This window comes from Camellia sinensis, chromosome 9 (genome assembly GCF_055761805.1).
Source record: "Camellia sinensis isolate YWXY chromosome 9, ASM5576180v1, whole genome shotgun sequence".
Classification (NCBI taxonomy): domain Eukaryota; kingdom Viridiplantae; phylum Streptophyta; class Magnoliopsida; order Ericales; family Theaceae; genus Camellia; species Camellia sinensis.
The window spans coordinates 72,585,508-72,599,723 of NC_138969.1; the positions used below are offsets into that span (position 1 = coordinate 72,585,508).

General features: G+C 30.7%; 1 protein-coding gene across 1 annotated transcript; it reads right to left on the reverse strand.

The window, feature by feature from the left end:
* Positions 1-10,329: 10,329 nt before the first annotated feature.
* LOC145799534 (uncharacterized) lies at positions 10,330-11,789 on the reverse strand. Its single transcript, XM_082889123.1, has 3 exons — positions 11,267-11,789; positions 10,902-11,033; positions 10,330-10,670 (listed from the first exon to the last, which is right to left on the reverse strand). The coding sequence occupies exons 1-3, from the start codon at positions 11,787-11,789 to the stop codon at positions 10,330-10,332; spliced, it is 996 nt and encodes a 331-aa protein (XP_082745249.1).
* Between the last annotated feature and the right edge of the window lie 2,427 nt (positions 11,790-14,216).

Sequence of the window (14,216 nt, forward strand, 5' to 3'; positions counted from 1 at the left end):
TTCTCTCATTATTAAAAGTTGGAGAGGGATAATAGACTAAGGTCAAGTTTGGGAAGACTAAATAAGTGCACTTTTTATCTTTTTAGACTAAAAAGTTGAGGTTGAAAATATGAATGTTTGGGTTAACTTTTTGACTTTTTATAAAAAAATGTGTAATAAAAAATTGTAAAAATTAGTTTGTAGGAGAAAATTAGAATTGGGAATTGTGCAGCCGTAATTGTTGACTTTGGTGAATAGTAATGACTTTTTAACTTTTTGAGTGACTTTTTGGCTTTTTGGCTTTTTTTAAACTACCCAAACTTGGCCTAAATATCCCTTGCATTAATTATAGTTGTCAAATCAAATCCCATTAATTATGGTTCTCAAAATTTAATTTCATTAATTATGCTTGTTTATAGTTACAAAATAAAATTTCACTAACGGGTTTGGAATTTTTTAAGTTGGCCATCTCAACTTGAGAGAGCGTTTGGGTTCGATGGGCCTATTTTGGGGCTGACGTCGGTAATTTGAACCGCTTACTTTTTAAGATTTGTTGAGTAAACTATTTATGTAAAAATAAGATGATCATATATCGATACCTATATGTTTCGATCATATTTATATTACAAAAAATGGATAACTATTCTTAAAATTATAATTCTCTTTTTTTTAAAAAAAATAAATGTGATTCAAAAAAATAGCTACCGATATCCGATTATCTTAATTTTTTGTATGAATATTCTACTCAACGAGTCCTAAAAGTGAACGGTTCAGATCACTAAGGTCTGCCTCAAAATGAGTCTGTCATGCCTAAACACTCTCTCAAGTTGGATGGCCAACTTGAGAGAATTCAAACCCTATTTTGAGAAGATGGAAATAAGCAACTTTTTTTTGCTTATTTTCTTACATTTTGACTTATTGACAAATTCATTTGGGAAGTACTAAACAAGCAGTTTTTCTATTTATTTTTTTTATCTTCAAAATTATTATAACATGGTCTCACATCACTTGCAAAATTGTAAATGGACCATATTACTCTCATTACCCTAGTCAAAAGCCGTACACACACGAGGGTATTTAGATAATTTCACTTATTGGCTATTTCCAACTTTTCACGTACTTTTTTGGCTCAAATAAACTGGTTTTTGGCCTTTTGAAAATAAGTCAAAAGGGGGCTTTTATCTTTCTTCCTAATTGAAGTTATGATTATTTATAGTTAAAAATAAAAATGATATATATAGATATTATAATAGTGTGAATTTCATAATAACTGTGAAAATTATAAGTGTGAATATAATAGTGTGAATTTTTTGAATATGTAAATACTCACACTTTCAACAAATTAGAATAATTTTCACATTTACTAGAAAATTCACGCTAATATATATATATATATATGTATACTTTTATATATGTGAAAGCTGGAATTGGTATTAATGCCACAAAATTCTTGTTTGTGAAAATACTTGCAAGAGCAATTACCTGCTTCTATAACTGCACATTTATAATTTTGTAGTTAAACATTCATATGGCTGTGTATATCTTCTAGTACTACAACAAAAAGCAGTTTTGGCGAGCAAAAATGTAAATTTCGTATCTGAAAGTAGGACAATTGGCGACTAAAATTGAATTAGTAGCCAAAAGTGAAGACTTTTGGCGACTAAAACAGTTTAGTAGCCAAATGTGTACTTATTGGCGACTAAAAATCAGATTAGTCGCTAATTACATGGGTTTTAGCGACTAAAACAATTTTAGTAGCCAAAGGTGAAGGTTTTTGGCGACTAAAAAAGATTAGTAGCCAAAAGTATGGGCTTTGGCGACTAAAAAATGGTTTGGTCGCCGATTGTAGGTGTTTTACCGACAAAAAAAAATGTTGTAGCCAAATGTAAAGGTTTTTGGCTACTAAAAAATTTTTAGTAGCTAAAAGTGGACAATTGGCGACTAAAATTGAGTTTAGTCAGCAAAAGTGGCTGTTTTGGCGACTAAAAATCAGTTTAGTCGCCGAAAGTGGTTATTTTTAGACGGAAATTAATTTTTTTAACGACTAAATTATTGGTAGTAGCCAAAACTAAGGTTTTTGGCGACTAAAAAAAACTTTAGTCACCAAAAGTGGCTCCCTTTTTTTTTAATAATTAATTTATTTTTTACATAAATTAATATTGAATAAAAATAATTATATTTATATATATATATAGTTTTAAATTAATACGGGTCAATATACTATATAAATAATATATATTGCATATATATTCATGTGATCTTGTGGTGGCATAGTGGATGGAGTGTGTTGGTAAAGGTGTACAAAGTAGAAGGTCCGTGGTTTGAATTTCAAAAAAGCCAAGAAGTTGGTATTTTTTTTTTTTCACGAAAGCACCTTTGGCGACTAAAATTATTAGTCGCCAAAAGTCTTTATTTTGGCGACTAAATGGATTAGTCGGCGATTCAGTAAGTATTGGCAACTAAATGATTAGTCGCTAAATGTATGATTTTGAAAAGTGTAAATCACTATTGGCGACTAAAATGTTGGTCGCGAAAGAGCTGCTTTTTGGCGACTAAAAAAGTTTTAGTCGCCAATACCTCTGCCGACCATCTATACACGACAAAAACAGCGACTAAAAAAATTAGTCGGGAAAAGTAAAAAGTCAACTTTTTGCGACTAAAAACGGACTTTTGGCGACTAAAATGCGCTTTTTCTTGTAGTGTAGTCTCATGAAAAAGCGTTTTTCAAAAGTGTGAAATTTTAGAAGTGGATAAATTTTACACTTCCAAATAAAAATAAAGTAATTTTTTACTTTTTTTTTCATTTTATGTAATTTTATATTCAATTAAGATCTTATTTAATAAATCTCATTTAGAAATTTTAAAAAATTTAAATTTTATCTATACCAAATGTGCATTTTGAAAGTTATGAAATTTCTAAAGTTTTTCACATAAATAAATAAATAAATAAAATAAAATAAAATAAAACCTGCTATATAGACATGTTGACCAAAAAATGGGTAAAATTGTCATGAAAAAATATCTAATTTCAAAAATAGATTATCAAAATATAATTCTAAACTTATAAGATTTATTAGATCACAAATATTCTAGGTGAAATAACAAATCAGTGTATATTTTGAAAATTAATTTTATATTAATGATAAACTCACAAGCTTTAATTATTAAGAGCATAAATTTTTCCATGTATATGTAGTTATTTTTTGAAAGTACAATTGATTTGTAATTTCTCTAATATTTTATAGGAATTATGACTAAACAAGTTGTTAAAAAAGAATTGAATAGTAATTTTCTCTTAATTTTATTAACCTATATGTTTTGGCAACTCGCTAAACTAGTCAAAAAGTCAAAATATTACTACAAAAGTCAATTAAAATTGTTAGTTTCTAAAAAGGTAAAACTTCAATAAATCTCAAAATGTGATTGTGTGAATTGTATAGTCCTTCATTTTTATTTTTATTTTTATGAACCCAAATGTTTTATTAAAGCGGAAATTATACAAAAGGGTAGTCACTTACACATTTAAGTTTAATTTTTTAGGGATAAAAGTGAGTTTCTTCAAATGTGAAATTTCGCATTTGGATAATTCGCACTATACAGGTTTTGGATTTTCCCTCATTCTCAAACAAATCACACATTACGAATAAAAACGTAACAACCTAATATAACACACTAAAAGGCTCTTTAGTATATTTTTTTCAAACGTAACAATGTAACACTCTAAAAAAATTTCTCAGTATATTTTTTTCAAACGTAACACTCCAAATGTAACACACAAAAACATTCTTAGTATATTTTTCTCAAATGTAAAATTCCAATCAATGTAATCCAAACGTGACACTCTAATGTAACATACACAAAAACACTAAAAGACTCATTAGTGTATTTTTTTCAAACATAACACTCACAATTTGAAATTATACATTTTCCCAAAACTTACTAAAGAAATTTTGTATTTCTTTTGGAATGGTTTGAAGAATCTCACATCCTTGTAGAATGGTTTGAAGAATCTCACATCCTTTTTTGGAGTGTTATATTGGAGTATTACCTTTAGAAACAATACATTAAGGAATTTTCTTGTGCTTTACATTTAAGTATTACAGTAAAGAGTTTTTTTAAAGTGTTATATTGGAATATTACATTTGAGTGTTATATTAGAGTGTTACAGTTTGAAATGATATATTTGTCCAAAAATTACTAAAGAATTTTTGTACTTATTTTGAAATATTTGAAGAATAACACATTCTTTTAAAATGTTTGAAGAATCTCATATTTCACGTTATTTTTGTACTTCTTTGAAATGTTTTCTAAATAAATAAAAAATTCTCATATAAAAATTTATCTTAAATTTGATTATCATAGATTATGTATTTTACCTTTTTAACACAAAAGGAAATATATATATATATATATATATATATATATATATATATATGTATAATAGAAACATGAGTATAATCATAAATTTAATTTCTAAATAAAATTAATAAAATTATTTAGTTTATAAAAAATTCTTAAAACTAAAGGGATCACTATTTTTAAAGATAGAATTTATAGTTAAATTTTCCTCCCAAAAATAACATTTTAATGAGAAAGTAATTCGCAATGAATTGAATCCATGGTCTAATAACAATAAGTGGTTTTATTTTTGTCGGTGATAAAAAAAACAAAAAAAAAGGCTTATTTTTGTCATTTACTACTTGAACAACGAATGCGATACAACTCATCGGCAGCACATTGCCTTTTTACGCATAGAGGTTAACACTGGTATCTTCAAAACCCACGAGGTTGTGACACTTTTGTAAAATTTTGGGATATAAAATTTGAGATTTTCGGTTCTATATTTTCAGTGTCAATTATCCGGGATCTAGTGCAATGATTCTAGAACAGTCCTTTAAGTGTTGTATGAATCGTATCCAGGATTTGAGTGTGGGGTCGAATCTTGACAGCTGCACTCTCTGACTAAAATGGTGTGTGCAATGTGCAGTCAGTGCATATACCTGAAATTTGCCCTTTGTCCTACTCTAATTAAACCAAAATTAGATAGTTGATTCTAAAATCGGCAAAGAATAGACTTGGGGAGTTTACTCGTTAACCAAAAAAAAAAGAGAATCGTCAATGTTTTATTAAATTTGAGTAATAAAAACCTTAATTTCATATCGTTCACTACAATGTTAAATTAGAATTTTTATCACATTTTTTCACATTCCTGATTGTCTGGGAGGACAACTGGATAGGTGTCCTCGAGGTTGTCGGACATGAATAAAAAAGGCTATTAAAGTTGCTCTTAAGTAGACATTTGAGTGGATATTTGGAAGGATGTTTGGCCCAAAGGTAATAATAATAGATGAAAGACTCTCTTTATTTAATGAAAATTTTGGTTCATCACTCATTTAATATGAGTTTAATGAAAGGGTTAGAAGTTAAACCATTGTCGTTTTTATCAAATTTAAATTTAATGAAATATTAAATGTAACGTTGGAGATGGTCTGAGGAAGTAAATATTTGATGGAGCAATGATGCTACATAGCAATTTTATCATTTAATAAATAATTTTGGTTTGTAGTAAGAATCAGAATAATGATGAGTTAATGAAAGATAAGACTTATCCACTTGGTCATTTAAAACTTTTTATTAATCGGAACACTATTTAAAATAGTGTCACCGTTACACTCGATATTTTTTTCATGATAAATATTGTTTTTGAGAAAGATTAAAAGCATTTATATTAAGACAAAAACAAATAACATATAGAATAAAATAATAACAACAAGACCCTAAGAGGCCAAAGAAACAACCAAACAACAAAGAACAAAAATAAATTCACCAAAAAATCAGTTACGATTCAGGAAAAATCACCAATCTTCTCATAGATGTGGTTTGGAAAGGTAGATCTGTATCAACCCAACCAAGATTTGCATCAACACCCACCGTCGCCATTGTTGCTGTCCAACTCCACCACCGCCGCATCCGTAATCGCCAAAAGGTAGAGTTGAAGAGGAAGAACACCCATAATGGTATGAGAGAATGATTGAGAGAAGAGGGAACCATCGTGGGTGTCAAAAAATAAAAAAAAAAATCTATGTCAAAATCGGGGGAGAAACACTCAAAATCTCTATTTCGGACATAAAAAGCTTAAATTTACACTCTAGAAGTGCAGATCTATACTCTAGGAATGTATGTAAAGTAACCTTTGTGTTTATGATTTTTTATGAAAAATTTACCCAAATATCCTATTCCAAAAAAATATGTATCAGAAAGTCTAATGAATTTTTTTGTAAACTATAACTCCTATTGAATTTGAAAATGCATGCTGTGAGGTCCTTTTACTATATTTTCTAGATATTCCAAATGTAAGTATATTTCATTTATGCACTATTGTCTTATTAAATTTTTGTTAAATGTGTCATTTTTCTTAAAATGTAACAATGAGACATTTGTGTGTTATTGCCTTATTAAATTTTAGTGAAATGTGTCATTATTAAAATGTGACAACGGGATATCATTCTAATGTTTGTACTATTGTCTTATTAAATTTATTAAATGTGTCATTATAAAAATGTGACAATGAGACATTTGTGCACTATTGTCTTATTAAACTTTTGTCAAGTGTGTCATTCTTATTACATTTTCAAATGTGGGATATAAGACTTATGAGTTTATAAGAATATTTATGGGATTAAATTATCTATAGTCATGGATATAAGATTTATAATAAATGCCTCTTTTTTCATTTATAATTATAAAAATATTAAAATTTGTACATAAATATGTGTCTCTCATCTATTTTTGTTTTCATGATTTATAAACAATTTACAAAATTTATTGAATTTGTATAATCACAAAAATGTTGGTATTACTTGTTTAAAAAAAAAAAAAAAAATTCATTCATTCATTCATCCTACTTTCACTACTTCCAACCACCACTTACCATTAATCATCAACACTGACCACTATTATCCGTGAGCTCTTTTGATAACTATTTTCAATCAGTACCTCTCATAACCGGTATTCCAGTAGCCGTCAACTACCTCCCACTGGCAACCACCTTTGGCACCACTCGACGGTTGACCACGATATTTCCTTTGGCCAACACATCCCTTGACCAACAACTACTCCGCCCACCGCCTCCTATAAGCAGCAACCACCTTCGGCAACTAGCAACTTTGACTAACAAGAAATTTTGATAATCATCTCCAACTATCAACAACCACCCTTAACCACCACTTCTAGTTGGTCACCTCTTTCACTTGTTTGCAAAATAAGTTTTTAAAATAAATATATACCAAATATGTTTTTTGTTTTTATTTTTATCAACAATAAAAAGTATATGTAAACATTATTAAATAGAACCTAAACATTTTGCCTAGCAAAAATACACAAAAGGTATATTTTTTATTTTATTTAACTACTTTACTAGGTATATATTTAACGAGACTCTTTATTTCAACTAGTCATTCAAACTAAATCAATCAATTGCGGATCAAAAAAAAAAAAAAAAAAAAAACCTAAATCAATTTTCAAAAGAAAACCATTGCATATACAAAATAAAAATGCTACATTTTTCATGGCATGCCAAATGCTTATGTAGTTGTTAATATGACATTTGTGAAATAGTTTTGGTTTTAAAAAATTGAGTTTTTTACTTTCTATGTTTTTTTTTTGTATAAAAAATTAATATTTTATGATTTTTTAAAATTTTTTGGATGCACTTAACCAAGATATATTTAAAAAGTATAATATTTATGGAAAAAATTAAATAATTCATCAAATACAAAAAAAATATAAAAATTCAGTACATTTTTGTATTCTTATATATTTATTAAAATTTTAAAATATTTTTTTATAAATATTTTACTTTTTAGGTGTATATAAGTTAGACGCATCTAAAAACTAAAAGGCTTTGTTTGGTAGAGTTTTGAAACTTTAGTTCTAGTCATTGGTTCTCACGTGGTGTTTGTTTGCAGTTTTCAAAAATTAATTCCACACTCACTTTTGAAAACTCGATCGAAGGTGGGAAAATTTGGACTAACTAGACGTTCCACTAGTCATCCGGCCGGTGAACAGTGCAATTTTTTTATTTTTTATTTTTTATTTTTACAATTGACACATGTTAATTTTTATATGTTCAACAAAAAATATTTTCCGACTTTTTAAAAAAAAAATTATGAGCTTTAATAGAATTTTGAGTTGTGTGTTTGGTTATGAGTTGTAAGAATCAAATATCATATGTCACATAAAAAATTTCCCACTCAATTCAAAAAAAATTTCAAAACTCATTCACTAAACAAATTTTCCACACTCAAATCATAATTCCAAAATTTACAAACTCAAAATAAAACTCCTATTCTCAAAAATTCAGTACATTTTGTATTTTTATGTATTTATTAAATTTTTAAAATAATTTTTTTATAAATATTTTACGTTTTAGGTACATATAAGTTAGACACATCTAGAAAGTAAAAGATTTACTTAAAATATTATAAAAATTCACTAAAACTAAATAAAAATAAAAAATTCAATTGAAAAAAAATAATCAAAACCAAACAAGATGAATATTTAAAAAAAAAAATAAATATCTTATATATATTTTTAAAAGAATCATAACAATTATATTTGCAATGGTTATATTCTCATTTCAACGATCATATTCTCTAAGTCAATAGTATTTTAATGATCGTACTCTTAACGGAGACACCTTTCTTAGCATCACATGCTAACTACACGTGGAGAGTGAAATGAAATAAAGTAAAATACCTCAAAATATCTATTTGATCTAAAAAACCAAAATTAGAGATGCCTAATAAATTACACAATAAAATATCAACTCCCTCACACTGAGATTTAATTGTGAATAATTGGTAATTTAGTTAAAAATTTATTATAAGTTAAAAAAAAGTTTCTTTCGTCTGTTATTAGAGTTGCTCTAAAGAGGGGAATAATTAGATGCTGCCTAAGTCACCTAAAGTTTCTTGGAAATTTAGCAAAACTTAATGCTAAAGTGTTTTGCTTTCCCTGTATGCTAAATAGAGTACGTGCTTCGACCTTCCACAAAAAGATTTCAGTACACATCCCTATGGAACTTGTTGCATATTTTTTTTAAATATTTGTTACGTATTTTTATTATAAATATTACACAATTTTTAGATAGTGTTAAAATAATAGGATATTTATTCATAAATTTCTCTTTACTTACACCAATTTTTTTTTTATTTATATATTCCAATAAATCCTATGAATGATATAGTTACCAAAATATCTTAATAATAATATTCACATTGACAATGTAAATATTTCGTGATGTAAACATTCATACTGTCAATGTGAATATTTATACCGTCAACGTGAATATCACACATCAATGTAAATATTTACATTGTACAATATGAATGTTCACACTAAGTTGCTAACAGTTCAAAAAACTATTTGTAAGGATAAAATTATCTATAAAATATCTTAAATATGAGAATTAAGATTTGGTGGATCGAATGTCCAAATAATATGACTTATTGAAATATAAAAATATGTTATGAACTAATTAAGATACAAATACTTGAAAAAAGATTTTCTGATAAATTTGCCTAAGATAACTTGTGATTCGGAAATAAAATTACTTTTTTTTTTTTGCAGTAATATCATGCATTTTTGTGATATTGTTGCACATTTTTTATTAAAAAATATTTGCGATGAAAAAATACGTAACATTTCATTTCTAAATTACAAATTGTTGTAATTTCTACCGACTCTTTTTAAAATACGTAACATTTCATTTTTTATTAAAAAATATTTACGATGGAAAAATACATAATATTTCATTTCTAAATTATAAATTATTGTAATACCACATTCCTCCGCCGATCTCCTCCGCTTCTCTATCTACTCTTTCCATCTCTCTCTATTCCTCTATGTTTCTCTGTGTAATACACACACACACACACACATATATTATAGATTGAAGCTCAGATCTGTGAGATCTATGATGATGATAATCTGCTGTTGATCTGTTTTTTTTTTTTATCTATTGTTCTGTTTTTTTTTTTAATCTGTTGTTGATGATGATATATGATGATGATGATCTGTTGGTGTTGATATCTCTCTTTCTCCATGTTTTTTTTTTTTGATCCTCCAGCTTCAAAGCAGTTGTCACAAAAAAAAATAAAAATAAAAAAGGGTTGGGGATTGTTCGGGGTCGAGGAAACCCAATCCCCGTTAGGGGCGAGGGCGGGGGCGAGGCCGGGGGCAGTGATGGGTTCCCCACCGGGGATCAGGGGCGATGATGGTGAAATCTGTATCTTCGAGGATCGGGGACGGGGAGTGTGATCCCCGGCCCCGGCCTACCCGTTGCTATTCCTAATCAATAGTAAACTTAATTTCCCTATCAATTAGATCCCCGGGTAGTTCATTTGGGAAGACATCAGGGAATTCACAGACAACAGGAATAGCTTCCACATTAGGGCTATCAGAAATCACATATAAAACACTGCACAAATAGCCCCTGCATCCCTTTCGAAACAATTTGACGGCTTTCAAAGCAGAAATTATATACGAAGGTGGAACTATCCCATTTCCAGCAAACACAAATTCAGACAAGCCAGGTTGTTGGAAGACAACAAATTTATTCACACAATCAATAGTTGCACGGTACTTAGTCAACCAATCCATACCCAATATGCAATCAAAATGAGCAATGTCTAATGGCAGCAAATCAACATATAATAACACATCCCCAATCATGATGTCATACGTAGGATACACATAAGCACACATCATAGAACCCCTAGAAGGTGTAGATACAGATAACAAATAATTCATAGGTTCTAGTGGTCTATTCAATTTGGGAGAAAAAGCATGCGACATGAATGAATGTGTAGAACCAAAATCTATCAGCACATATGCATTTTGAGCACAAATAGGAAGTATACCTGACACTATAGATTCAGTGTTCTGGATGTCTCCTAGCACAAGTGCAAACACTCTGCCTTGCCTCAAGGTTTCCTTGCCAGCATTAGTTCCCACGTTTGTTCTTAGAACAGAAACAAATCCAGTTGAACTTGCTGCAGGATGGTTAGAATTTTGGGATATGAGCAGACAATTTTTATCATGTGGCCAGTCTTGCCACACCGGAAACAAGCACCTGTTGATCGGTAGCAAGCACCCTTGTGTTTTCTTTCTCATTCTGAGCAAGTAGGGGTTGTACCAATACTTTGACTTGAACTACTGGAGGATCATGTGTTTTGCTTCTTTGAAAATGACCGACCCTTTTTGAAATAAAATCCTGATCTCTTACCTCTCCATTCAGTTGTTGGAGCTTTGGCTTGTTTCATAGCAGCTAGGTTGGCTTCAACCAGTAGGGCTCTATCAAGAACATCCACATATTTGGGTAGTTTCAACACACCAACCCGATCAAATACATCTAGGTTCAAGCCTCCTTCAATTTTTTGAGTCTTTTTGTAATCGGTATCCACCATGTGTGGAGCAAACTGGGCCAATTCGGTAAACTTGGCTTCATACTTTGCTATTGACATATTGCCTTGCTTGAGTTCTTGGAATTCGGACACCTTTCGGTCTCGGGAACACTGTGGAAAGTATTTTTCATAGAAAATCTCTTTAAATTGATTCCAGGTTAAAGCCCCATTAGTGTCTCGGATAAGCATCCACCTATGTCGGGCTTCATTTTTCAATGTATAAGTTGCCAACAAAACTTTATGGACTTCAGAGCATGGAAAAACTTCGAGTAGTTTTTCGATCTCTAGAATCCATGTCTTAGCCTTTAATGGTTCAATACCACCTAGAAAAGTTGGTGGCTTCATCTTGTTAAATTTCTGAGTCAAACTAAGAATGTCATTGTTGATCGGCTCTACTTGGATCGGAGAGGGCAGAAGTTGTTGTCTCTATTGCTGTAGCATTGATTCTGTTAGAGCCTCTAACATCCGTTCCATGCAATTCATTCAAGCCTCAGAAGATTCAGCTGTACCATCACTTCTTGGATTTTCCATTTGCTAAAGATAAACAGAGCACTAATAAACATAGGAATAATCTTTTCACAGTATTCAATTTCAGTTCATTTCATTTTAGTGTCAATGTATATTGGTTCAGATGTGTTCACATGATGTCACACACTTACACATGCAGATGTAATGCCCCTACTTCTTTTCTAGGGCATCCTATAGCTCATATGGACTCGTGTGTGCGGTATAACTCGTGTTCTGATACTACTCTGTCACGACCCAAACCCGCCCCTATAGGTTTAACGTCATAACCGCCCAGTAATCATGGGATTACCAAAGGCCTCTGAATAAATTAAACAAGGATACAGGGGCTAGCAGAAGCAAATAGTAAAAAATAATGTTCATAGAGCTGTGTAGACATACATGAGACCGAAAATTAAAAACTTATATATATATATATATATATATAGTGTCATCAGATTGTCAGCCTTACATTGTCGTAGATACAAATAAACCAAAAGCTTGACCAAACAAACAAAAGAAAGTAACTTAAACTTGTATCATGCCCACAAAACTCGACCACAAGACATTTAGGAACCTCCGCGGGGGGCACACTGGTTGGCTGACTCAAACAGATATCCAAGAAAACCACACTAAGCCTGGTCCCGCACTTGATCACCTACATACATAAATAATAGAATGAGCTGGAGCCTAGTGAATAACAACAGGGTAAAGGGTTATGAATAATATCCAAAACAGATTCAGAAATCAGAGTTCATTTGAGAAATAGATTAAGATTTACATACTTATACAGAATTCATGAGCAGTTAGATGTGGTACATCCGTTAGCTAACAGATCAGATTTGTCATAAGACCCACATGCATAGTTGGTACCGACGACCATAAAGGTCAACATCTTTGTGCACAAATAGCCATGATATTGTTACCCCCATACAAGGGCCACGTGAACATAGGCTACAGTATTGTTACCCCCAAGCAAGGGCCAAATGAACATAAGCCACGGTATTATTATCCCTGAGCGAGGGCCACGTGAACTAAGGATGCCATAAATACATTTTAGAAAGTTGGACAATCATTCATTTAATCATAAAATAGTATTTCAGAAAATAGATCATATCATATCATTCAGAAAATACTTGAAGTTGAACATAGTTTTATGGAGTTATTATTCACAGATAGCTTTAATAGCAGAAGCGTCAGAACAGTTGGATCAACAATCTATGACACGTGACCTACACAAACATATAGTGGATAAAAATTAAAACACACGCTCAGAAATGCTTAACTCATTTCTTTTCTATCTTGGTGTGTTTATATCCTTTATCCTCATTATTATGTCTTAAGATGCAATGAGTATGCCAAAATGTAACTTGAAACACTTAGCCAAATTTTCAAAAATAGGGTAGTCCGCTCGAGCACAACTTCAATCGCTTGAGCGGTCTGTAAAGTCTGTAAAAGTACTGGTTGCTTGATTTTTACGCTCGACAGTTGCTCGAGCCAAAGACTGAGTAAACAGGGTCTCCGTTTGAATGCAACTTCAGTCGCTCGAGCAGTTTGCAAAATTCTATAAAACTTTTGGGAGCTCTCATTTTACGCTCGAGTGTAACTTCCTATACTCAAGCGGAGGATCAAAAATAAGGGTGGTCGCTCGAACGCAAGTTCTGTCGCTCAAACAAACCCCTAAACTCTACAAAAGTATTGAGAGTTTGCATTCTTCGCTCGAGCACAACTTCCTACGCTCGAGCATAGAGTGCGAATTCTAGAATTTCTAGATTGCACTCCCAACTTCAAAACTAGAGTTCAAAGCATCAAAACATGTCTTTTTGGGCCAAAACTTGAGAAAACATGTGTAAACTCATAGGACTTCATGAATTAAAAATCGTTTCGCCAAAATCAAGAGAATTAGTCAAAAGCAAACTTGACATTTTGAAATCATAACATGCAAACAATGACTTAAAATCTTAGCTTCTAAAACATGCACAAATGGAGTGTTTAAGTGCAAAACCACGATCAGCTCCCATAATAGAACAAAAATAAGCTCTTGCATGTAAGAATTTGTTGAAATCAAAACTCAAAATTCCTGAATTATGCATGCATGTATGTTATGATCTTTCTTCCTGCCTCTTAGCTTGATTCTTGCATATCCTAGCTTAACACTCTTGAATTCATGCATTAACTAACTTAATTACAAGACTAAAGGCTTGAATTCTTACCTTAGGTGCTCAATTGTGTTTTAAATGCTAAGTTGGTTGAGCTTTCAAGTCAAAT

Excerpts from the sequence above, each read along its gene's own strand:
- LOC145799534 (XM_082889123.1), bottom strand. The coding sequence starts at position 11,789 with ATGAAGCCACCAACTTTTCTAGGTGGTATTGAACCATTAAAGGCTAAG. Across the intron at positions 11,034-11,266 it reads TCCAACAACTGAATGGAGAG|CAAGTTCAACTGGATTTGTT; the intron begins GTAAGAGATCAG and ends ACCATCCTGCAG. Across the intron at positions 10,671-10,901 it reads CACTGAATCTATAGTGTCAG|ACATTGCTCATTTTGATTGC; the intron begins GTATACTTCCTA and ends TGCTGCCATTAG.